We start from the raw sequence: 25,682 nt of genomic DNA, 5'->3' as shown, positions 1-25,682 counted from the left end.
ATAAAAAAAAAATCAATGACGAAGGATGAGATGAAAAGAAACAAAAAGATGACAGGAAATAACGAATTGGTCCTTCAATTATGGACGAAAAAGGTCGAATAATTGTTATTTTTTCTTTCCAAAATGCACCTTTGAGAATCTTATCATAGATCAGTATGTATTAGGTACATGTCCCCAATAAGAAAATCTTATACTATCAAGAAAAGTAGTAAACGTGAATCGTAAGCTAGTCAATTGTGTGAAGATGCATTTGTCATAATATTATTCGATCGACTTTAGATCTCACTTTCCATGCAGATTTTTGCAATTATCTGGAAAAGAACAAAATAATATCTTAGAGTCTTCGGCCTGACTCTCTATCTTTTTCGCATATGCTCAATGCTTCGCGTTTCTATTTGAATTCTTTGGTTATTTGGTCAGCTATAACTAAACGAGAAACAGAACCAAGATCGAATTCCGTTCCGATTCAAATTATTGTAGAATAATTCTACTTTTCTCTCTTTCTAGTATTGATCTACTTTACAAAACTAACATATAGTAACAGTAATTATATAACGTGTTAAAATATCTTTAGTAGAAGAAGATGAAAGGAATCCTTAGACAAAATTAAAGTGATCACTGATTTTAAACTATTTGGGGGAAATGTTTGGACTTTGGACTTTGGACTTTGGAGTGTCGGAAACTTGGATGCTTACAAAGAATCCAAATACATATAGATGGAGTATTTGCTAAAAAGATCTAGATTGTTTTATTCATGTTTATCGGAGTGCAAACGGTCTATCTAAATATACAAATGATTAAAAATAAAAACGCATCACACTACTTCTAAAAGAGTCGGATACGTATTTTATTTGGCCGTCGTCATCAATCTGCTAACACATTACTATAAAAGGTAAAAAAACTAAAAATGTCTAAACTTTTAAATGGTGGAGGAGGCGTTAATAGTTCTACTTTATTACGTCCTATATTGTACCATTCATACATTAATAGATTTCATGGGCGTTAATGTCTTAAAACTGACTTTAACTCCCAATGGACATTATCTCTTGAAGATTTTTTTAATAAAAAGTTTAGAGCAATAAACCAACAGTCAATGCTAGTTAATTTTTAAAGTAGCGTTACGAACATTACTACTGGTATTTAGTATTTACCGCTCATATCCATTATTTTCGACTAGCAATTCATATTATAAAATCACTAATTTGTTTTTATTTTATTTATAAAAGTTGTAGAAAAAAAATAATTGTGTGTTTATGATGCTTGTTGTTACAGTTTTAAAATTGAGAAGAAGTTGCACGAGTCGGTCCACAGAATGACAGAACAAAAGCATGAGAAAAGAACCGACCAATCACTAAGACCTTTCCACTTGTCAGTATATCATTGGTGCATCGAACAATTACACTTTTCTGAAAAACAGTAAAAAGCTTGGAATGATCTTGACCGTCCCGTACGAATCAATCTAACTAGTGTAGTAGTGTAACTACGGTCGGCGTAACCGCTAGTTAATTTAGTCAAACCTATGTGTGTACGTGTTTCCATATGAAAACATCAAATACCGTTTTAATTTTAGTTTAATGTTATTTATGATTTCAGTTTATCTTTACTACTACTATTTTAATATATTGACTAATATTTATTTTGTATTATACTTTTCCCGTTTCACAAAATATTAACTTAAGATAAAATTTTATTTTTACAAAAAGTATATTTTTATCTCTATGATTTTTATTTATTAATAAGAAAAAGAAATACATTTAGCCTATCTGTAAAGAGTAAAATAAAAATTTCAATGACTTTCTTAATATGTATGAATATGTTGGAATTCTTAATTTTGAATTTCCTTTTCTATTAAAAAAAATTATAATGACCGTGTGGAATTCACAGGTTGGTTGGTTTTGGAGTAAATAAACTAATAAATACTACTAAATAATGAATTTCGTGTTTTTCACAAATTCAGGGAAAATTATTTTACCTTTTTCTGCTTTAATGGCAAGTTTCCTTTTTCTGTAATATTGCAAACAAAAGGAAAGAAATATTTAACAGAGAAGAGAGCAAGTGACCAGAAAGAGAAAGAGAGAGAGAGAGAGAGAGAGAGAGAGAGAGAGAGAGAGAGAGAGAGAGAGAGAGAGAGAGAGAGAGAGAGAGAGAGAGAGAGAGAGAGAGAGAGAGAGAGAGAGAGAGAGAGAGAGAGAGAGAGAGAGAGAGAGAGAGAGAGAGAGAGAGAGAGAGAGAGAGAGAGAGAGAGAGAGAGAGAGAGAGAGAGAGAGAGAGAGAGAGAGAGAGAGAGAGAGAGAGAGAGAGAGAGAGAGAGAGAGAGAGAGAGAGAGAGAGAGAGAGAGGAAGACGAAGAGAGAAACAGAACAGAGTAGGGATCGATAGACCGTGGAATCGTCGAATCACATAACACTTTGCAAAAGCTTGGAAAAGGGGTTTTTTGTTTTTGTTTTTATTCTTCTTCTAATTCTGATTTATTTACCAGAGAAACCAAATCTTTGGTTAGGGTTTTGCTTGCTCTTCTTCGTGACCCCTTTTAACCTGCAAACAGATTCTTATAAAATTGGCGTGTTTCGTACGGTCTATCTAACCCTAATCTGTCACAAAACACTCTTCTTCTCTCACCCCCTTCTCTGGGTTTCTTCAATTCTCGAGCCTTTTTTTTGTTTTTTTTTTAATGTTCTTAATTTGATTTGTTGATTTATTACCTGAATTATGGTAATGGAGGATGAGCGTAGGGAAGACATAACAAAGCCTTCTTACTGGCTAGATGCCTGCGAGGACATCTCCTGTGATCTTATCGATGATCTTGTCTCTGATTTTGATCCTTCCTCTGTTGCTGTCAATGAATCCACCGATGACAACGGCGTCATCAGTGATTTTTTCGGTGGAATCGATCACATTCTAGATAGTATCAAGAACGGTGGAGGCTTACCAGACAATGGCGTTTCTGAGACCAATTCTCACATCAAAGAGGTTAGTGTAACTCCTCAGTTGATTCCTGGGGAGGTTGCTTTATCTGTTAAGGAGAACGGGTTGCAAAAGAATGGTGGTAAGAGAGACCAAGAAGTGTCCAAAGAGGAAGAAGGAGAGAAGGATTGGAAGAGAGCTAGAGTTTGTAGTTACCAGAGTGAAAGGAGTAGTAACCTTTCAGGTAGAGGACAGGCTAATTCTAGGGACAAAGATAGGTTTATGAATAGGAAACGTACTCGTAATTGGGACGAGGCGGTTCACAATAAGAAAAGAGATTGTTACAGTCACAGAAGAGATGGTAGGGATAGAGAAGTTAGAGGTTATTGGGAGAGGGATAAAGTTGGTTCCAATGAGTTGGTTTATCGGTCAGGGACTTGGGAAGCTGATCACGAAAGGGATGTCAAGAAAGAGAGTTGTAGAACCCGAGAGTGCAATGACAAGGCAGAGGAGAATAAGAGTAAGCCTGAAGAACGTAAAGAGAAGGTTGTGGAAGAGCAAGCAAGGAGATACCAGTTGGATGTGCTTGAACAAGCCAAAGCGAAAAACACAATTGCTTTCCTTGAGACCGGTGCTGGAAAGACACTTATCGCAATTCTTCTTATCAAGAGTGTTCATAAGGATTTAATGAGCCGGAATAGAAAAATGCTCTCGGTGTTCTTGGTTCCTAAAGTGCCTTTGGTCTATCAGGTAACTATATAACTTTCATGTTTGTATTTTCTTGCTTACTTTTTGTGTTTGGTTTGTTGATTTATCTTGCATTTTCAGCAAGCAGAAGTGATCCGTAATCAAACTAGTTTTCAAGTTGGGCATTATTGTGGTGAGATGGGACAAGATTTCTGGGATGCTCGAAGGTGGCAGCGAGAGTTCGAGTCTAAGCAGGTTGCTTTTGATGCTTCGTTTTCCTCACGGGTTTGGATCATTTTATTTATCTGTTCTCGAAGTTTACATTCTTTTCTTATGTGCAGGTTCTAGTAATGACAGCACAAATTCTGTTGAATATACTGAGGCATAGCATCATTAGAATGGAAACAATTAATCTTCTTATTCTCGACGAGTGTCACCATGCTGTCAAGAAACATCCATACTCATTAGTGATGTCAGAGTTTTACCACACAACCCCTAAGGACAAAAGACCTGCCATCTTTGGAATGACTGCTTCGCCCGTTAATCTAAAGGGTACTTATTGTTTCTTGTTCTAAGCGGATCTTGCTGGCTAATGTTCTTGGAACTGACTTCTTTTTTATTCGTTTACGTAGGTGTTTCAAGCCAAGTAGATTGTGCGATCAAAATACGCAACCTCGAGACCAAGTTGGATTCTATTGTTTGTACAATAAAAGACCGGAAAGAATTAGAGAAGCATGTGCCTATGCCTTCAGAGATTGTCGTTGAGTATGACAAAGCTGCGACTATGTGGTCTCTTCACGAGACAATAAAGCAAATTATTGCAGCCGTGGAAGAAGCAGCACAAGCAAGTTCAAGAAAAAGCAAGTGGCAGTTTATGGGGGCTAGGGATGCTGGAGCAAAAGATGAATTGAGACAGGTTTATGGCGTGTCTGAAAGAACGGAGAGCGATGGAGCTGCCAATTTGATTCATAAACTTAGAGCTATAAATTATACTCTTGCTGAATTGGGTCAGTGGTGTGCTTACAAGGTAAAAAAATGGATAACATATTTTTTGATGATTTGAACTGGTTTTGTTATATATTCACATGGTCTTAACTTTTTGTTTTTCGTTCAAGGTGGCACAATCATTCTTGACTGCTCTGCAAAGTGACGAGAGGGTGAATTTCCAAGTGGACGTCAAGTTTCAAGAATCATACCTCAACGAGGTGGTGTCACTCTTACAATGTGAGCTTCTGGAAGGCGCTGCTGCTGAAAAGGTCGCAACTGAAGTTAGCAAGCCAGAAAATGGTAATGCACATGACGAGATCGAGGAAGGAGAGCTCCCTGCTGATCATGGTAAGTCTCAACCTCATTATTTGTACATATCTATTTACTATTTACCGTTCTGAGAAACCTTATATTAACAATGCTCTATGGTTTTAGTTGTCTCGGGAGGGGAGCACGTTGATAAAGTAATAGGTGCCGCAGTGGCTGATGGGAAAGTGACTCCAAAAGTTCAATCATTGATCAAACTACTCCTTAAGTATCAGCACACTGCTGACTTTCGAGCTATTGTTTTTGTTGAGAGGGTGGTTGCTGCTTTGGTTCTTCCAAAGGTTAGGATGAAAGTGAAAGTAACAATGTCAATGTGATCTTAAGTACATACGTCCTGTCTCTAACTCTGATTTTGGAAATTTTCAGGTTTTTGCTGAGCTGCCTTCTCTTCGTTTTATACGGTGTGCCAGCATGATTGGGCACAATAACAGCCAGGAAATGAAATCATCGCAAATGCAGGATACAATTTCCAAATTCCGAGATGGGCATGTATGAAAGATTGTTCTTTTGGGTAATTTGTTTTTGTGTTTAAGGCTTTAGTCTTTTTACATATGTCTCTTTCTCTCTTTCTGTTGTGATAGGTGACACTATTAGTCGCCACAAGCGTTGCTGAGGAAGGACTCGATATTAGGCAATGTAACGTTGTTATGCGTTTTGACCTTGCAAAGACAGTGCTGGCATACATTCAGTCTCGTGGTAGGGCCAAGAAAGCCTGGATCAGACTACATACTCATGGTTGAGAGGTACATATAAAGTTTTAGGAATTACATTTGTTTTCTTAACATCTGGTCAATAAATCACTCTCTTATATATATATATGTCAACTTGTGTTACTTGCAGGGGAAATGTATCTCACGCAGCATTCTTAAGGAATGCTAGGAACAGTGAGGAGACACTGAGAAAAGAAGCAATAGAAAGGACTGATCTCAGTCATCTCAAAGATACATCAAGGTTAATCTCAATTGATGCTGTGCCTGGTACAGTTTATAAGGTGGAGACAACTGGTGCCATGGTTAGCTTGAATTCTGCTGTTGGTCTTGTACATTTCTACTGCTCTCAGCTTCCTGGAGACAGGTAAGTTAACCGATAACTTTTATCGTTCTAAGGATCTTTTCTTCTTCCTATATATGAGACGATGGATTGCTTTTCTCTTGTGTCTCAGGTATGCGATTCTTCGTCCGGAGTTTAGCATGGAGAACCATGAAAAGCCTGGAGGCCACACAGAGTATTCATGTAGGCTTCAGCTTCCTTGCAATGCACCATTTGAAATACTCGAGGGTCCTGTTTGCAGTTCAATGCGTCTTGCGCAACAGGTGGACTTCTTATTCACTGTTCATTTATCTTATTCGTTTATTACCATGTGTTGTGTTCCCATGTCTTGAATGTTTGTATGTTTGATATGTAGGCTGTATGTCTAGCTGCTTGCAAGAAACTGCATGAGATGGATGCATTTACCGATATGCTATTGCCGGACAAGGGAAGTGGCCACGACGCTGAGAAGGCTGACCAAGATGATGAAGGTGAGCCTGTTCCTGGGACTGCTAGACATAGAGAGTTCTATCCTGAAGGTGTTGCGGATGTACTTAAGGTAAAATGAGCTCTAACGTATGAAAAATGACGAAATGTGCTTTTACTGAAAATGTGGTTTCAATACTTGACTGTTTCTCTACCATGTGTACAGGGAGAATGGATTTTGTCAGGAAAGGAAATTTGTGAGAGCTCAAAGCTATTCCATTTATACATGTACAATGTGACATGTGTAGATCTTGGCTCTTCAAAAGATCCATTCCTAACCGAAGTTACAGAGTTCGCGATTCTTTTTGGCAATGAGCTGGATGCAGAGGTTCTTGTTACTCTCTCAATGGATTTGAGCTTTAGAATTCGGAGATGTTACAATAGTTTCCCTTGCCTTCTATCTAAAGATTTGTTTATTTGTGTCAGGTATTATCGATGTCTATGGATCTTTATGTTGCTCGGGCCATGATCACTAAAGCATCTCTTGCTTTCAAGGGATCGCTTGATATAACAGAAAACCAGGTTAGACTGAACAAACAACTTATATTTCCCCTCAGTCACATATATGTTTGCTTTATCTTATATTGGTGGCATTTCTTGTGCAGCTATCATCTCTAAAAAAGTTTCATGTGAGATTAATGAGTATCGTGTTGGATGTTGATGTTGAACCCTCAACGACACCATGGGATCCTGCAAAGGCCTACTTGTTTGTCCCTGTTTCTGACAATATGTCTATGGAACCCATAAAAGGGATAAACTGGGAATTGGTTGAAAAGATTACCAAAACCACTGTGTGGGACAACCCACTACAGAGAGCTCGTCCTGATGTATATCTCGGGACTAACGAAAGAACTCTTGGTGGTGACAGAAGGGAATACGGGTTTGGTAAACTTCGTAACAACATTGCCTTTGGTCAGAAATCTCACCCAACTTATGGTATTAGAGGAGCTGTTGCATCCTTCGATGTTGTGAGAGCTTCTGGATTGTTACCTGTAAGAGATACTTTTGAGAAGGAAGTAGAAGATGATCTATCAAAAGGAAAACTGATGATGGCTGATGGGTGCATGGTTGCAGAAGATCTTGTTGGAAAAATAGTGACAGCCGCACATTCCGGGAAGCGGTTTTACGTTGATTCAGTTTGTTATGACATGAGTGCAGAAACATCATTCCCAAGGAAGGAGGGATATCTTGGTCCCTTAGAGTACAACACATATGCTGACTATTACAAGCAAAAGTATGAATTTTTTTAATTCTTCCAATGCTTTTTTTCTAAGTTTCATTAGAGAAGCAAGCACTCTACTAATAACTTTTCTGTAATCACGAGGACTTACATGGCCTCAGTTCACCTCAAGGTGTTGTGCAAGAAGGAGAAGCAAAGCCTGTCTATGTATTAAGAGATATCCACTTCTATTGCTAGGATATATGTACAAGATCGGCTTTTCTTCTTCTTCTTGCACAAATTGAGGTATCTGAGGCTATACAAGTCTTCTTCTATAATGTTGTTTATTAGGTATGGAGTTGATTTGAATTGTAAGCAACAACCTTTGATCAAAGGACGGGGTGTTTCATATTGCAAGAACCTCCTTTCTCCTCGGTTTGAACAGTCAGGTACTACTGTTAAGATTATTTTATGTCTTCAACATTTATTGATTATCCGGTAGATTAACACATGTTTGCTTGATTCTGTAATTTAAGGTGAATCAGAGACAATCCTTGATAAAACATATTACGTGTTTCTTCCACCTGAAATATGCGTTGTGCATCCACTTTCGGGTTCACTTGTCCGAGGTGCTCAGAGGTTGCCCTCTATAATGAGAAGAGTTGAGAGCATTTTGCTCGCTGTTCAACTCAAAAATTTGATTAGCTATCATATTCCCACATCAAAGGTATATATATATTATGCGTAGTTAAGAGTCTTTGTTCTGTTTTGTTGAAACTAGTCTAATCTGATTTGGTACAAATATATGTGTAGATACTGGAAGCCTTGACTGCCGCCTCGTGCCAGGAAACGTTCTGCTACGAGAGAGCTGAGCTTTTAGGAGATGCGTATCTAAAATGGGTTGTTAGTCGTTTTCTGTTTCTCAAGTATCCACAAAAGCACGAGGGTCAGCTTACAAGGATGAGACAACAAATGGTTAGTAACATGGTTCTTTATCGGTTTGCTCTGGTTAAAGGGCTTCAGTCATATATCCAGGCGGATCGTTTCGCTCCGTCTAGGTGGTCTGCACCTGGTGTGCCTCCAGTTTTCGACGAGGACACAAAAGAATCTTCTTTTTTTGATGAAGAGCAGAAACCTGTTAACAACGATGTGTTTGAAGATGGAGAGATGGAAGATGGTGAACTAGAGGGTGATTTGAGTTCGTACCGAGTCTTGTCTAGCAAAACGTTAGCTGATGTTGTTGAAGCTTTGATCGGTGTTTATTACGTCGAAGGGGGTAAGATTGCAGCTTATCATTTGATGAAATGGATTGGGATCCATGTGGAGGATGAACCTGAAGAAGTCGAAGGAACTATTAAACCTGCTAATGTTCCAGAGAGTATACTCAAGAGTATTGACTTTGTTGGTCTCGAGAGAGCTCTTAAATTTGAGTTTAAAGAGAAAGGTCTTCTTGTCGAAGCTATAACACATGCTTCAAGACCATCTTCAGGTGTTTCGTGTTACCAGAGATTGGAATTTGTTGGTGATGCTGTCTTAGATCATCTTATTACAAGACACCTGTTTTTCACATACACAAGCCTTCCTCCTGGTCGGTTAACAGATCTTCGTGCTGCAGCGGTTAACAACGAAAACTTCGCTCGTGTTGCCGTTAAACATAAACTCCACTTGTACCTTCGTCATGGTTCTAGCGCCCTTGAGAAACAGGTAAACAAATCTTTAAAAGCAAAACTATTTTGTTCCCAAAAATACTTACAAAATATATGACTGTTTGGTTTTTTTCTTTTTTTACTTTTTCAGATTCGGGATTTTGTGAAGGAAGTTCAGACCGAGTCATCGAAACCGGGGTTTAACTCTTTTGGTTTGGGAGACTGTAAAGCCCCAAAGGTTCTTGGAGATATTGTTGAATCTATTGCAGGTGCTATTTTTCTTGATAGTGGAAAAGATACAACTGCAGCTTGGAAGGTTAGTTATTTTGGTTTAATAATCTCTTGTAAATTCTAGTTACTAGCTTTTTTTACTAACACATGTTTTATCTTTTATTCCAGGTTTTTCAACCTTTGCTTCAGCCCATGGTGACACCAGAGACACTTCCTATGCATCCAGTTCGAGAGCTACAAGAGCGGTGCCAGCAACAAGCGGAAGGATTAGAATACAAAGCAAGTCGAAGTGGTAACACAGCGACTGTGGAAGTGTTCATCGACGGCGTTCAAATCGGAGTGGCACAAAACCCGCAGAAGAAAATGGCTCAAAAGCTAGCGGCGAGGAATGCACTTGCAGCATTGAAAGAGAAAGAAATAGCGGAATCAAAGGAGAAGCGTGTGAACGGGAACACAGGAGAGAATCAAGTTGAGAATGAGAATGGAAACAAGAAGAATGGGAATCAGATGTTTACGAGACAAACATTGAACGATATTTGCTTGAGGAAGAATTGGCCAATGCCTTCTTACAGGTAAAGAGTTTATTTAAACAATGAGTAAACTTTTGTAATTGCTATGATTTTGTTTGAGGTTTTATTGAGCTTATTTGGGGTTTGTGGTGAAATTTTCGTAGATGTTTGAAAGAAGGAGGACCAGCGCACGCAAAGAGGTTTACTTTTGCGGTAAGAGTGAATACAAGCGATAGAGGATGGACTGATGAATGTATTGGAGAGCCAATGCCAAGTGTTAAAAAGGCTAAAGATTCTGCTGCAGTTCTCCTAATTGAGCTTCTAAATAAAAGTTATTCTTGATCTTTGTTTTTACTTGGAATTAAATTCAAGAATGCGTAGTGATATGTCTGTTTCTGTAATAATATCCCAAAAGAATCATTATGGACATGTGATTAGGGGATTTTGAATTTTTAATTAAAAAAAATTTCTGAAATATACAAACCTTTGATTTCTACTAGAATTAGTGAAAATATTGGCTAGTAGTGGTTTTAGACTTTTTAGTATTTCAAACCAATTGATCTGTTATTCCATTTAATTGGGTATAGAATTCTTCAAACAGGTTAAACCAAAACCGAAGCCAAAAAAATCAAATGCCAAGATAAAGGATCTGTATAATAACATTGTGAGTTCACAAGGAGTCTAATAGAAAAATGCAGAGAAAGGTATCAATTAGGATCATATGCTTCTTATTATCAATGAAAAGCAACAGAAACAAAGATGTTGGCAGGATTGTTGACAGGAAAGCTTCAACGCCTCAGGGTATGGAGAATGTATTCAGCATAGAGGTCCCTGTAATGGAAAAGTCAAATCCAGAGTTGCTTTAATGTTATACATTGAGTAAGAAAGCTGTAAGAAAGTTTGGCTCTTGATGGAGAAAAAGAGACTTACATTGAGTACTGGATAGCTCCAATAGCATCCCCAGATGGGAGAAAATCATTCACTGCAACTTCCTTGTTCTCGTTTTTCTTGTCTGTAAGAGATTATAAGTTAAAGGGAATAACTAAATACCTCTTGAGTAATCAATCGATAGAGACAAAATAAAGAAGGATACAGTCTTCAAAGAAACGACGGATTTCAGAGAGACGGTGAGGAGGAAGTTCTTTGATGTCAGTGTAATGCTTGTACTCAGGATCATCAACACAAACAGCAATGATCTTGTCATCTTTTTCACCCTAAAAGTACCGAGAAAACAAAAAAAAAGAATCGTTTAAACTGACTTAAAGGATTGGAGTAAGAGAGAAGAAAACAGAGCCAAGTTAGTGCTTACCTGATCAATCATAGGCATTAATCCAATGGCTCTGGCACGCAGGAAACAACCGGGAAGGACAGGTTCCTACACAAAGATAATAAATTTGTTTATTGAAATATAAAATGTTTGGTGTATCATATAAGAAAAAAAAAAGGAAAAGAATTAATTACCTGCATGATGACTAATACATCAATTGGGTCATTGTCTTCACACAATGTGCGAGGAACAAAACCGTAGTTGTGAGGGTACACAACTGATGAGTACAGAATACGATCAACCTGAATGAAAGATAATGCAAAGATGTTATTGACTTTGCGGTAAGAAAACCATTGCTATATAAGACAATAATGATTGATCTCTTGATATATAACCTAACCTTGATGAGTCCTGTCTTTTTGTCAAGTTCATATTTGACCTTGCTTCCTTTTGTGATCTCCACAACCTAATCATAACCCAAAGACAAAACGATTCAAGACTCCATCTCATTCTCGATAAGATTCTCAAAACAGTAGAAGAAACTTACCACGTTGAAAATCTGTGGAGCTCCAGGTCCTACATATGAATTATGAATTTAGTCCCAANAAAAAAAAAAAAAAAAAAAAAAATTGAATTAGATATGATTTTGTTTACCAATCTCAAGATCATGCCATGGATGTGCAGCTACAGAACGTCTTGACAAGGATGAGAGAATCCTCTCGTTAAGACGAGGAGCAGGTCGCTGCAGCTTCTGGTCTTCATTCCCTTCTTCACTCATCTGTTTTCAAAACGTTATGAATCAAAACCCCAAATTGGTGGCAGAGAGAGAGACAAAAAGAGAGAGAATCAATCGAATCAAAAATACCAAATTTATTGCAGAATCAGACCCCACAAGAGAGAAACAGATTATTTAAGATCGATAATACCAAAATCAAGATATACGTTTCTATTGATATAACGTATCGATAACTAAAAGATCTACGCCAAATCTGTTCTACTTTTTTTTTTTCCTCTTTATAAAGTCGATGGATGATTGAGATTTGAAGCAATACCCAGTAGATTAAACATCGAAAAGCATCCAACTTTGACGATCTTTAGGAGAGAACAAACGTACCTTTGGATCGGAACGAGACGAAACAGCCGATATCGCAAGGATGAAGAAACTTTGGGAGAGGAAAGAAAGGAGTGAAGAGCGTTGGTGGTCTATTGTAATATTTTGTAACTAAGCGTTTTCGGTAAGGTGTATATATGAGAGTGACCACCGATATATTTACGGATCAAAAAACTTCTATACAACTCATTAAATATTTGAGAAATATTTTCTTTATTACTTTTTTCCTTTGAGAAAGATTTTCAATTAATTTTTGCGATACCGTTAATTCTATTATTAAAATCATAAACGAATATAAAACAAAAAAGAATTAATTATCCTTTATAGCATTTTCGCTAATAATTCCACAAAAAAAATAGGATTACTTTATTGCATCTTAATTCCAAAAATAAATATATACATACTATATTATTATTCATTCATCAGTAAGATAAATTAAGAGGTTGCAGTGCATTATGTTATAGTGTGACACATGAGCCTTAGGCTTGTTAGTTAAAGCTTGTAACAGGGGAATGTTGTATGTAGGCCGAGTAGAGTGGATAAATCTTAAGCCCAGCCGAGCATCTTTAGGCCTTTTGGCGTTTGGGCAATGAGCGCCTTCAAGTTTAAAAATCCAACAACAGAGAGAAACATTATGGAACAAATCAACAAAGTAACACAAAAGACAAAACATTCAAAGTTGAAGCTTCTGTACAATCCATCTTATTATTCTAAACTATTTATGATTCCATCATCAATATCCACAATTAAGAGAAAAAAAAAAGACATGAATCCATTGCTTGAATGGTTAATTAACAGTAGTAGTAGCAGCAGACATATAGACCAGAAGTAGCATTCACAACAAACAGAGACAAGAGATAATACATGGGGTAGTGATATGGTACAGAACCTGACATGACCAAAGATATGTTCTCATGGATCTAAAGAGGAAGAAATAACAGTCTCTTTCTTTCATAAAGATTGAAGAAGCAATTACTAACACTAGATATTTGTAAAAAGGTGGATGTTGTTTTTTTTTTTTACCTCAAAGTCTGTCATGTAGAAGCTTCTCCTTCCAATCGAAGCCTTTTGCAGACTTTTTCATCACTTTGATTGTTTGTGTTCCCAACTTGGTTCTCTGTCAGCTCCATTGAACATCTCTTGTATGGTTTAAACCCTGTTTGTCTCGTTTTGAGACTCTTGCCAGGTCCAACACCGATCATTACTAGTCTTTCTTGGTCTGCATCACAAGAAGCTTGAACTTTGAAATCAGGAGCCAACGGCATTGACGTGTCACTTTGTCTCCCATTCACATTCTCTGCCAATAGAGGAGGTGAAAAGCTTTGAGGTAATCTTTCTCTTGCAAAGAGAGCCTGAAACGCTATACGGCCCTGAAAATATTTTTGTGAATGCATAGTGTTAGTTCCCAAAACAAAGTCTGCAATATGCCATCAATCATTGGGTTTCTCATTTTACCTCTTCGGAGACTTCCTTCCACGAATCAGTAGCTTGGTTGTTGTTGTTGTCTCTCAATTTAATCTTACGGTTATTTAACTCATTTACATCTGGTTGATTTTCATCTGTCTCCTTCACTTCCTCGTTATCTTTCTCCATTTTATCCAATGCATCTGTTTCCACATCACTCCCTGAAGGTGTGTTTGAGCCACACGATGAGCGATCCACCAGATTTTTCTTCTTGGTAACGTTTGAATCATGCACAGCAGCAGTTACAATAACTTCCTCAATCTTATCACCATTAGTTTTTGAGACAGCGTTTAGCTTGGTTACTCCGGTCTCCTCTGAATCATCAGATGATGAATCTGGAGATTTCGAAGCCAAGTTTTGATCTTGCAGAGCTGTGTTTTGTTTCTCAAGCAGTGGTTGAGCATTTTCAACGGTATCCATCTCAGTCATCGCTGGAGTTGGAACCGCATCGGTTGGTAATGGAACACATGTAACTGGAGCTGGAGCACATACAGGAAGCAGTCCATGAGAAGCCCACCAAGCAGTTGCAGCAGCTACTGTAGCAGCAGCAATGGCAGCTATACTTGGAGGAGAAAAGCTCACCGGGGTTGATGAATCTCCATAATTCCCAGCACTCGCATAAGGCCAAACGGAAGCAGCATATGTAGCTGCAGCATGAGCTGCAGAGTTCTGTAGGAGAGTTGACATAATAAGATTGGAGAAGGTAGATGACATCTGGAGAAACGAACGGTAATCATCCTGTGAATGACAAGCTGGAAACGCTTGATGACAAGTTGTAGTAGTAGAAGCAGATGCTGTAGTAGTAGCCTGACGATTTCCGTGCCCGTGAATTTCTTCTCTCATAGGATGAAACATGAAGTCTTGAGATACCATACCTGAGGGATGATTTTGAGGACATTTTGGGATATTCCCGTTTACAATATCTGCGTGGAAATGCCAAGGGTAGTTCTGCAGGCTGTGCACAGTACCATCGTTACCATCTTTGTCTTTATTCTTCTTAGGAACATCTTGAACCGCATTGTGCACGGTTGAGTTCTTACTTGTTTCAATATCGGCATTTCCCTGCTCAAAAGCAGAATGGAACAAGTTATTTTTCTTGTCGCGCATTTGAACTCTAAATACAGCATTCATCAGAATTTTAGACTACAATTTTATACCTTTCTTGGAGTTACTTTCTTTGGTAAGGGATACTTGTTCATAGTTGAAACCCCCGAGCAACTATCATCTTGATTTTCTTTTTCAGTTGATGTTTTCTAATCAGAAAAAAAAAAAAAAAAACATAAGAAGATTAACACAAGAAGAAACAACAAAATGATAGAAAGATGAAGAGAGAAGGGATAAGGCACAAACCTCTGAAAACGGCATTTTTTCCAAATCCAAGAAGGCGTGATTATTACACTGTGACGAAGAGGCAGACGAAACAAGTTTTGCATCTTTTGCTGATGATACTTGTGAGGAAGATGTAACGTTATTCCCAGGTTTGCGAGGATAAGGAGTATTGGGTTTTCGTTTAGGACGAGGAGGTGGGATTTCTATGTCCAGAGCTTGACAGACAGGTATACCTTTTGTTTCAGCCTCTTTCTCCAACTAAAAGAGAACCAAAAACTGTGAGATTTCCCCAAACCGGAGATGGGAAGATGCAGCTCAGATGTGAAAATCATGAGACTCATGAAATTGACCATAGCACGAGGTTGGAAAAAAGTCTTATACTGACACGAATGTTTCGGGGTAGAGATGATAGAGTTACTTCATGTCCTGTCCTATATGGCAAGGAGGTTTGGTTGGCTATAAAAGAATCCATGCAATCCCATTATTTCATAGACTTTAGTGAATATGGGTCAATTGTCTCATGCAAATGCAATGCTTGTTATGTTACTTTGGACCTTATCTTATAGTATCAGAGAATAAAGTTCTCTTTAATCTAACAGGCGTTTTCTACTTGGACAATTCGATTAGTTAAAGAGCAAATGACAAGGTAAAACCAAATGTTTATACAGAGCCTGCTGCAATCCTCAGAACCAACAAACTCTACTTAGCAACACAAACCAAATATCTAGTTGAAGCAACGAGTCAGAAAAAAATGAACCTTCAATCATCTTTTTTTTTCAGACAGAACACAGACGGTGATAGGCAACCTCTAAACATCGATATGGGGACTGGAGAAGTTATATTAACACAATACCAACCATTGGTGCCTTCACTCTAATTGAACACAAGTTAATGAACATGTTTAATAAACGGGTTTGAAGAGATCAGCTCTTACCTTAGTGAAGAACTTTTGTGCATGACTTCTGATCTGAACAGCAGTCTTTGTTCCAATATGTTCTGCAATCAAAATCAAAAGGAAAAGGAAAAGAAAAAGAGAAGAGAAGAATCTCCAAATCAAGAGGAGATAAAACAATCTGAAAAGAAAAAGTCCTAAACAAAGTCTGTCACATCAAAACTAAGCATACAAAAGCTAATTAGTTCCGACCTTCAATTCGCTGCCAAGCCCTTCCATAAAGCCTCAAGGCTTCTAAAAACCTCTCATGCTCATCCTCTGTCCATCGTTCTCGCTGCTTTGTTATTGTATATGGCTTTCTTGCCTAAACAATCAAAAAAACAAATCTTGTTCACACAACAAGAATCCAAAATCTCAAACCAACAAAAAAACACCAATCTCAAGCATAAACATTAATTAGGGGACCTTAGTTAATAATTCTTCTCCACCAGATGTATTAGTAGTATCCATAACAGGATCTTCGCAGCAATTCGCTGCTTCAAATCCTCTCTAACAAGTAAAGTATAGTAAAGAAACCATCTTTGATCTCCCAACACATGAAAGTTTCCAAATTGCAGCAAAGCCGTTGTGATAACCTCTTTAGAATCTAGAGCAACTACAAAGAAAAAGAGGAACGCATTTTTTTTGTTTATCCACACAAACTGAAAGATAAGCAGGAGAGAGATTTAGAAATTTCAAAAAGAGAAATCTTTTGCAAACTCAATTGTTTTGAGAAGCCTCACCGAAACGAATCCATGGCAGCCAAAACCTTTACAAGCATCACAAATCTTCATATCAGTATTTAATCACTAGATTTGTATGTATCATTATGTTAACTTAATTACAGAGGAGATCTTCTTATTATCTTAAGATGTAAAAGAGGAACCCTAGAAAACTGATAATAATAATGTTAAAAAAACTATACCCTTGAGAATAGCCATGGAGGAGTCAAGTATACAAACTAGATCATCTCACCGGAGAAGTCATCGTTCCCGGAAACAGTTCAAATCGAGAAACAAAATTAAAAGAAACCCTAAAAATCAATGAAAACGTAGAAAGAGAAGAAGAAGAAGAAGGAACTAGGAAGACTGTTTTGGGCTGAAGAAGACTACTGAAAGAAGAAGAAGAAGAAGAAGAAGAAGAAAGCCAGAAGCCAGAAGCAATCTCAGCCACAACAATTTTTCCCCTAATTTTTTGTATTTTAACGTGTTTTTTAATAATTTGAGGCTGAAACAGCACCAAGGGCATAATGGGGAAAAACAGAAGTCATTGGAGATCGACACGTGGTGAGAATGTAGTGGCTGACTAACTGCACTTTTTGGTATCTCTCAAGTTGCTTCTCTGTGAGCCAGAAACCCACTCTCACCTAAGGTTAATTCTCAAAAGTGACTTCTTTGCTTACGTGTCAACGGTTTCTTCCCGGTTATTTGGTAGCAGCAAGTGGGTACGGCGCCAGCTGTGTTGCTGTTCTAACCGATACGTGTCGGTTATGTAAAGACATTGCACCTTATATGGACCGTCATATATATGGGCTTCTTACATTTATACTATTTCTATGGGCCTCCAATTTAATATTTTTAGTAAAAAATAATGATATCCCTTTGTGTGATTTTAATATTTGACCACAAATACTAGCGGATGCAGTATTTTACAATTGGTGTGATTTTAATGATCTATTGGGCTTCTCATGGGCTTATTCTACGCTTCATTTTGAATAACAAGATGTGCCTACTTTTGAATTCCAAATGCATACGATACGACTATAATTAGTAACCCAAAGAACGTTAAATAGATAGAGATGTTTTCTTACATACTACACGAAAATGGTTTAAAACTCATAACCATCGTTATATCATTATTAAAACTATTTTACAACTCTCTACTTCGATGTTTCGGGTTCCAAACTTTCGAATAAGGATATTTTATCTCACAGTCTCTCCTTCAACATTAACTAGAAATATAGTAACACTTATTTGTAGGATACAATAACAACGATATCATTATATCAAACGGGCGACTTAGAGTCGTTTTCATTATTGATATTTTTAGCTTCGTCATCCATCCGGGATGGCAGTGTTGTCGATGATTCCGTTTCTTTGTTCTTACCCCACAAGAACATGTAGAGACCCGTTATTGTCACTAGTGATCCAATCACACTGCAGTACAAAGGTTTTAAAATTGTAATGATGAGTACACATTTACGATATATAACCTAGTTAAAAACGAAATTAATTTGATAGAGATGATCGAAGAACATACCTTCCGATGTATAAACGAGTGTGTAAAATCAGGAAATCAAACAGAGTGGCCGAAATGAGAGTAATTGGGAAAAATGCCGATGCGAAAACAGCTCCAATTTCTTTATTCCCCATGTTGTTGCTACCGTCGACATTGCTTGTCCGACCACTCCCTATAATACGTGTCTATATATTTTTAAGTATCGTGTATTATATTGTTATCCAAGAAGTGTATTTGTAAAAAAATTAGTGGTTATTAAGAGACAATTCTTATCTGAAGACAATTAAATGATTAATTAACAAAAAAGCAATTAAATGATTAATGGCAATGGCGCCAAAAAAATATATATTAGAGAAACATATGATAGCATCAACTTACCGTAATAGATAACCCCTGTTCCTCCCAAATTTTTAAAGCTCTTGCATTATAAGCTTATAAATTTAAAATTTTAAAAATATGTTTGGATTTATGAAGATATGATACTTACCGCGTATATAATGACCATGATCACGAATCTATCATCGATGATCCAATCATTAGCGTCTCTCTTCTTATAAAGGCTCAAGAGAGCACATTGAAACGCCGCGAATATTGACATGAGACAAGTGCTTGAGTATTTGCAAGGGTACTTAATGCTTAAATTCCCTTGAAATAGCATCCATAAAGATAGCAAGACGGTTCCTATGGTTAAGTAAAGATATCCAAGAAGCCAATTATTGGCTTTGTCTTGAGCGTTGTTGTTTGTGTGGGGAGCCTCTCGGTGAGAGTGAGAATTTGATATTTGAGGCCCTTTGTAAAATGTTAAGAACAGAGCTCCACTAATACATATTAAAGTTCCAATCACCTTCAACATTCCTGCTTTGGTCTTTAAAACCTTTAGTTTTTCAATCCTATACCCAAAAAAAAAAAGAGTAAGTTTTTAAATAATTTATTTTAAAGTCAGACTGTAAGATAAAAATTAAAAAATTTACATTACAAAATAAAATAAAAATAAGCTTAAATCGACATATGCAGGCATATATAGATAACAAAAAAGTATATAAAACAATTAAATTTCAAAGCTCAAATGATAGATAATAATATATTATTTGATTTAACGAACTGACAATTAGTTTTCGCATAATTCGTCTATCAAAATTTATAAAAATGCAACGTATTCAATAAAAAGACCTTTTTGTCAGGAAAAGGTATAAAAAGAAATTTAATCATATTGCATAAGAATTAATCAAAATATTGGTATAACAATTATTATTATTATTGAATGATAAAAAGAAATTAGATGGTTCCATCTTTACCTGAAAATAAGGGCCAAAGCGAAGGTGATTGCAGGCAACATGCTTACCAAAGCACACGAAACAGTTGCGGACGTGTATGACAGACCAAGCAGAAAGAAAAATTGCATCAAACTCGCCCTGCCAATTTAAACCAAAAATATATATTAAAATAATAATAATTTTGAGCTTTTAATTATATGGACCTTGAAACTTGTATGAATACCTTAACATACAAGAAAATGGAAATGAACAAAACAATATAATGAATTGCAATTAGTTTTGCGAGGACAAATCCGAGCAGGCCGCTGATGAAATGATCAACCATTAGCCTAAAGGTCATCTTCGGTCTTGTTTTCCTATTAACCATAAATATACAATGATATTTAGAGAAAACAATTGAAGTATACATATTAACATTAGTAACTTGTTATTTCATCAAAATATCAAACCTTTCGAAGATATAGGGAAACGGAGCCAAAACGAAAGCTGAAATAGCCATTCGATAAGCACCAATGACCATATGGTTCACGCCAACATCAAGAGCTTTCTTCACAAGTGCATTCACCGAACCCATCGCTACATTTGATATCACCATTACTATAACCGGTGAATATTTTTCAACTACTCTCACTCCTCCCATATCTTCTTCACCCATCTCTCCTTCTCTGTCGCTCTTTCTCTCTCAATCTCTCTCTTTCTCTCTATGTGAGTTTGTCTGTGTGTGTTAGAAAGAGATAAGACCCGATGCGTGCTTTGAGTTTGGCAACCACAACCCTTCGCATATATATACGAAAGTGTGTATATAGGTTCTTTCCACATTGGACTTACTTTGACGTTAACCTAAAAAAATAATATAATTCTTTAATTAACAAAAAAAAAAGTCTTTTTAACAAAATTAACATGCACGTGTATGTTCATTCACTTCAGACCACAACCTTTGATTTTTAATTATATTCGTCATTCTTATTCCTCTAGGATTTTCAAACGTTTAAATTATTTAGCTTAAGATATTACCAAATTAATCATATATTCATATAGTTTTTGCAAGATTCTGAGGAATTCAGATAGGTATGTTACCAGGACGACGTACGTATATTTAAAACAAAACAATAAAAATGATAAATATTCGTTCATTTGGCGAACAATTTAAATGTTCCTACAGCTAGCCTGTTTAATTTCCAGCGGTATCAAATTATTATTGTTTTTTTTTTTCAAAGATATAGACGTTATACAAGACAGGTGTTAATTGACTTTGTCACATTTTGTTCGTGTTATCATCTACTGCACAATTTGTACATTACTCGAAGTCGAAGCATATCTCCCCGCTACGTAGTACGTACTTTAAATTATTTGTTTTCGTCCTCCATTTTCTCTGATATCGCCGTATACAACCAGTATTAGAACTTATGAAACGATATAAGTTGTGACTTGTGACTGGCTTCGATTTAAAAGAATATTTCTACAACATATAATTTATCAATTTCAATCACGTTAATTTAAAGGNAAAAAAAAAAAAAAAAAAAAAAAAATACACTTGTAAGAAAAATTGGTTGCACCAATAGCATTTTTAAAAATTATATTTGAAAAATACACAAATTATGTCTATACACTACAAGTACGATATCAATGGTTTAAGTACTAACTTGATATAGTGTCAAAATCTAAATTACTGATGGGTACGATGGTTTAAGTAGAAATATGATTCGGTTCAAGATAGTTTGGAAGAGCTATTACCTGGTCCTGGAGAAGGTATGTTATGACATGTCATAGCAAACGAAATGAGATTTATATAGATTTCTATAACTAAGATAATATATATATATATACATATATATATAAGTTAATCCACTTATTATATATGTAATTGATTAAAATTAGAAGTAAAAAAACTGACATACAATAGTGTCAAATAAATAATGGAATTATATTATTTAATTAAAATAATTGAAGATGTATAAAAGATCTACATAGTCACTTTATAATGTTGTCCGCCGGCTTTGTATCTACTTAGACTCTGGGGACATTATGTTGTCCGTTTGTATTTCACTTTTGGTACCAAAACTAGTTCACTAATAAAATTTCAGATGCCAAAAAAATAAAAAGTCACTTTATAATGAACGTGCGTTTATATAATTCCATAAGACCATCATTATATCAGTCATATTTATAAAGGTGTCTTAAGAATAAATTTAGATTTAATTTTAAGACATTCCATAATTTGAAGATGTAAAATGTTATCATTTTATTTATTTAATTTTTTATAAAGTGACCAATGGGAATATTCTTAGTAAAGATGTCTTATCTAGTTTTATTATTAAAACTACAATCACTGCCGTTCCTATCACATATCTTTACTTTACATGTTTGCCAAAAAAAAAAAAATCTATACTTTACATATGAATACGAAATATAATACTACGCACAGCGGCATTAACACTATTAAACTACAGTTTACAATAAAATTGCTATATTAAAATTTCCAAGTCCACATCAAAAACCATAAAACACTAAAAATAATCTAACTAACCAATAGCTCACATATATAAAGTGATTGCTGATTGGTTTCGCGCTGTAATTGAGTACGTATCACTGAAACCTACAGCCTTTATCAAACAAAATCATTTAATTACAAAATTAAAAATAAATTAAACTGCATATCCCATTGTGTAGTTTATAGTTAAACTTTAAAAAAAAAAAAAAAAAAAGCAAGAAAACATAAAGAGTTCAATAATCTACCAACTATAATTGATTTATGTGTCAAATCTGGATATCGATCATGGACTTATTAGTCACGGGTCCATTAGACCTTTTAACTTTCTTCAATTGTCCTATTTAGTTATCTATTTATGGATGTGTTTTCTACTTGGTTTATTGTCCAACGACCATTCGTGTTTTTAAATTATTTTTGATTATCTGTCGTGTTTCGATACGTAGTTGATTTTTTTTCATTTTTTTTTTTCATAAAATTTCTGGTGTTATATCATGAGTACTTGGTTACAAATAAAGAGTTAAGGTGCCGCAACAACAGCTAATATCCGGGGTGAACAAGCCCGGTACAAGAACATAGATATATTACAGATTAAACATAGATAAGTAGTCGATACGTAGTTGATGCTACAAAATATCAAACAGTTGATCATTATTTTTCGTATTAAATGGTAAGCCACTTAAATTTTGGTGACACTTACTTAGCTTGCTAGTTGGTTGTAAGTCCGTAAGTTTCACATTACTACTTAGATTAGACTAAACGTTTCAAGTGGTAAGTACTTTGCATTAGGTGACTTCTTTCTCACTAAACTCAAAACCACCTCTCCTTGAGCTTTTTTCCCACCTCGTCACTTAATAGTTGCTTCTCTCCGCTGCATGTAAGCCTTTCAAGTTACTTCTCGTTTTTTTTTTTCTTAAATTAATTTAAGCACCAGAAATTGGTCATAATTTTCCTCATAATTTATGAGCCACATGATCAGAGAAGACAAACTCACCATTTTCGGGACACCTCTTTACTCTAAGCTAGAGGCAGCGGCGGTGCATCGCCACCGACAAACTTTCAATAAACTTTTTTTAACACTTCATATTGGGACTCCTCTTGGCTTCTAGAACAAAAATTGGTTTATGCTAAGAATATAAATAGAAGATGAGAATAGCAGTCTTTGATCGATAACGATCCTTGTTGGTCAATGCTAGTATAATCAACGACGAGGTCAATTTATGGCCATCACAAAACACCTATCTAATAGTAAAATAGATTCCTCATGGACATGCATGATTATAACTTTACATATATAGTTGCTTGGAATGTTGTAGATCAGACTTAGAGGAGGAACCCAAAGGTAAACTTTCTAGCAACTCGTAGGTTGAGTCAGTGCTGGTTGACTAGTTTCTGATGAGTTTCTTAAGATTACTGTATGTACATGACAAAAGGTGAAGTTTTCTGTAAGAAACATAGGATGCTCATACAGTGGCCAATTCAAATCTCAAAATCAGTTCTGAATATATTTGTCAGTGCTATTTATTTCGATGCTATACTGAAAACATCTTCGAGAACTATGTTTATTTCTTGAAAACTCCTAAAATCAACATGATTTTTTTTACAGAATTTAAGAGTTCTTTTTCCATTTCATTAGTAATAATAATATCTTGGAAAGTGAATAAAGTACATAAAAATCGCCTTGTTAACATGCATGCTGGAAGGAAAAATTGGCAACGTTCGCTAAATATACTATACTATCTAATTATGTTTCAGATTTTTAACATAAATAGAAATAAAAGTGTTATTAAAGGAAAAGGTTATGAATTCTATCACGGCAAGTCATATACAGTTTTTTTTTCTGACACAAAATTTTATTGTTTCGAAACGAATTTTTTAACACCAATGTGAGGATATGACTATAAATCATAGAGTGATCAGAAGATTATTCGATTGGACTAGAATGATGTTTATATCTGCACATTTTTAATCCAATTTATTTGTACGGTAAATTCACTAAATACTTTTGTTACCGCGTTTTTTTCTTTGTAAATCAAGATGGCCCCCTAGCTATATACTATAAGCCATATCTATATATTCATCATCTAGCAAGCTGACCCCCTCTATGTATTTTATTTTAACACGTGGGTGATCAAATCTAAAAGAAGAAACATTTCTATTTTTACCAATAAGATTGTTCGCAATCTATCTATTGAGATTGAGCATGACAAATCTTTTCTGACAGGAAAAAAAAAAAGAGGACAAGACGAAAGGAGTTCATAATGCTATCTGAGTTCGAGTGCATGAGTGGTCGTGGAAGTGGAACTCAAAGCAAATAATTTATATCGTAATAAATAAAAATAAATGAATTATATCAGCATAATACCCACTAAAAAAGTAAAAATATTTGGAGGGAGCAGAAAAGCAATCGAAAGTAACGAGACAGGAATAACGTTTGATTAAAAAAAAAGTTAAGAATTTATAGTGGGTCGACATGTACCTCACTAAGTTCGAATGTACAACATCTAGGCATAGTTGGGAAATTTATTTATGACCTCTCTTATCAGCGCCAAGGAAATGTAATTTAATATTATTATGTTATATTTTTGATCTGACTTATATCTGTTTAAATAATTAATTAGATCCAATTGTATATTACCTAATTACCAAAAATATTTGTCTTTCTTTTTCTTGTTAAAGAATTAAAACTCTTTGTCGATATACTAAACTTAGAAAAACACACAAAAAAAAAAAGTAGATTGTGTTTTGCTCGAAACAAATCATAAATTATATGCAAAAAATCATAATCCATGTTTAATAAAGGACAAACACGACACATATGGAACAACATCACACAATCCCGTATGATACATCTTTATACGTGTTTGTACGTACATACATTTTCAAAAATATATAGATTCATCTTCTTCTTAATCAACCACGATTTAGTAATTAACATAGAAAGCCACTAATATATAATATATGCACGATGACCATTTTCTGAATCTGAGGTCATATTCGACATGAATGCAGAATACACTTTTCAACGAGATAAACCATAAAATCATAATTAGGTGAGTGTTAATAACTTTCATTAAACAATCCTCCATCTTAATTGTTCGCAATTTCGCATCTTAATTGGGTTCATTTTAAGCTTTTTTTATTATTATTTTAAATTTCAGTGGTGAATCTGGTTTGCACTATCATCTCTGGTTTGCATTATCTTGTTTTTGTTGATGAAAAACTATGTATATATATATATTTAAAGTTAATAGTGATAATATTATTACTAATTATATTATCCCAATTGTATTGGAGGATCGAACTGTCCGGAACTAATGATTAAGAAGAAAAAAAAGAAGCAGGGTGATGGTTTTGAATATTGAAATAGAAAGATGCCAGTGAAAAAAAAAAGAGAAACATAGGTAATGCAGAACGAAAACAATTCTAGTATGTAGTGAAAGTGGCAAAACGAATCATTTGAATAAAAGAAGAAAGATAGTGTACTCCTTGGCTACTGCTCCTGCCCTGTATTGTTTTAAGATACTTTTTTTTACTTTTCGACAAAAGATACTTTCTACTTTATCAATGGTTCACGACATGATTCCGGTTTAATCCCACTCTTCAGGGGGGGGG

At 35.5% G+C, this 25,682-nt stretch overlaps 1 protein-coding gene and 2 pseudogenes across 5 annotated transcripts; 1 reads left to right on the top strand and 2 right to left on the bottom strand.

Moving 5' to 3' along the window:
* Positions 2,291-10,459, top strand: LOC104759496 (annotated as a pseudogene).
* On the bottom strand, positions 10,582-17,231 carry LOC104759466 (soluble inorganic pyrophosphatase 1). 5 transcript variants are annotated; one of them, XM_010482397.2, is made up of 10 exons: positions 16,993-17,231; positions 16,811-16,836; positions 16,494-16,683; positions 16,281-16,392; positions 16,071-16,132; positions 15,158-15,394; positions 14,965-15,060; positions 13,799-14,869; positions 13,367-13,713; positions 12,696-12,940 (listed from the first exon to the last, which is right to left on the bottom strand). In XM_010482397.2, the coding sequence occupies exons 3-9, from the start codon at positions 16,536-16,538 to the stop codon at positions 13,378-13,380; spliced, it is 1,959 nt and encodes a 652-aa protein (XP_010480699.1). In that variant the 5' UTR covers positions 16,539-16,683; positions 16,811-16,836; positions 16,993-17,231; the 3' UTR covers positions 12,696-12,940; positions 13,367-13,377. The 5 variants fall into 5 exon arrangements, with proteins under 5 accessions (XP_010480711.1, XP_010480706.1, XP_010480699.1 ...); XM_010482409.2 differs by lacking the exons at positions 12,696-12,940; positions 13,367-13,713; positions 14,965-15,060; ... (4 more) ...; positions 16,811-16,836; positions 16,993-17,231 and adding exons at positions 10,582-10,796; positions 10,896-10,977; positions 11,059-11,179; ... (3 more) ...; positions 11,780-11,808; positions 11,887-11,980 and having other exon boundaries at positions 13,886-13,951; XM_010482404.1 differs by lacking the exons at positions 12,696-12,940; positions 13,367-13,713; positions 13,799-14,869; ... (5 more) ...; positions 16,811-16,836; positions 16,993-17,231 and adding exons at positions 10,582-10,796; positions 10,896-10,977; positions 11,059-11,179; ... (4 more) ...; positions 11,887-12,010; positions 12,347-12,504.
* On the bottom strand, positions 17,880-20,357 carry LOC104759456 (annotated as a pseudogene).

This window comes from Camelina sativa, chromosome 3, assembly GCF_000633955.1.
Source record: "Camelina sativa cultivar DH55 chromosome 3, Cs, whole genome shotgun sequence".
Taxonomy (NCBI): Eukaryota; Viridiplantae; Streptophyta; class Magnoliopsida; order Brassicales; family Brassicaceae; genus Camelina; species Camelina sativa.
The sequence above is the reverse complement of the archived record's forward strand: the minus strand, read 5'-3'. Positions and strand labels throughout refer to the sequence as shown.

What these genes read in the sequence shown, in the direction of transcription:
- LOC104759466 (XM_010482397.2), bottom strand. Translation starts at nt 16,538, where the DNA reads ATGGATACTACTAATACATCTGGTGGAGAAGAATTATTAACTAAG. An exon ending in GAGAAGAATTATTAACTAAG is followed by an intron (nt 16,393 to 16,493) that starts GTCCCCTAATTA and finishes TTGATTGTTTAG; the next exon opens with GCAAGAAAGCCATATACAAT. An exon ending in CACAAAAGTTCTTCACTAAG is followed by an intron (nt 15,395 to 16,070) that starts GTAAGAGCTGAT and finishes GTTCTCTTTTAG; the next exon opens with TTGGAGAAAGAGGCTGAAAC.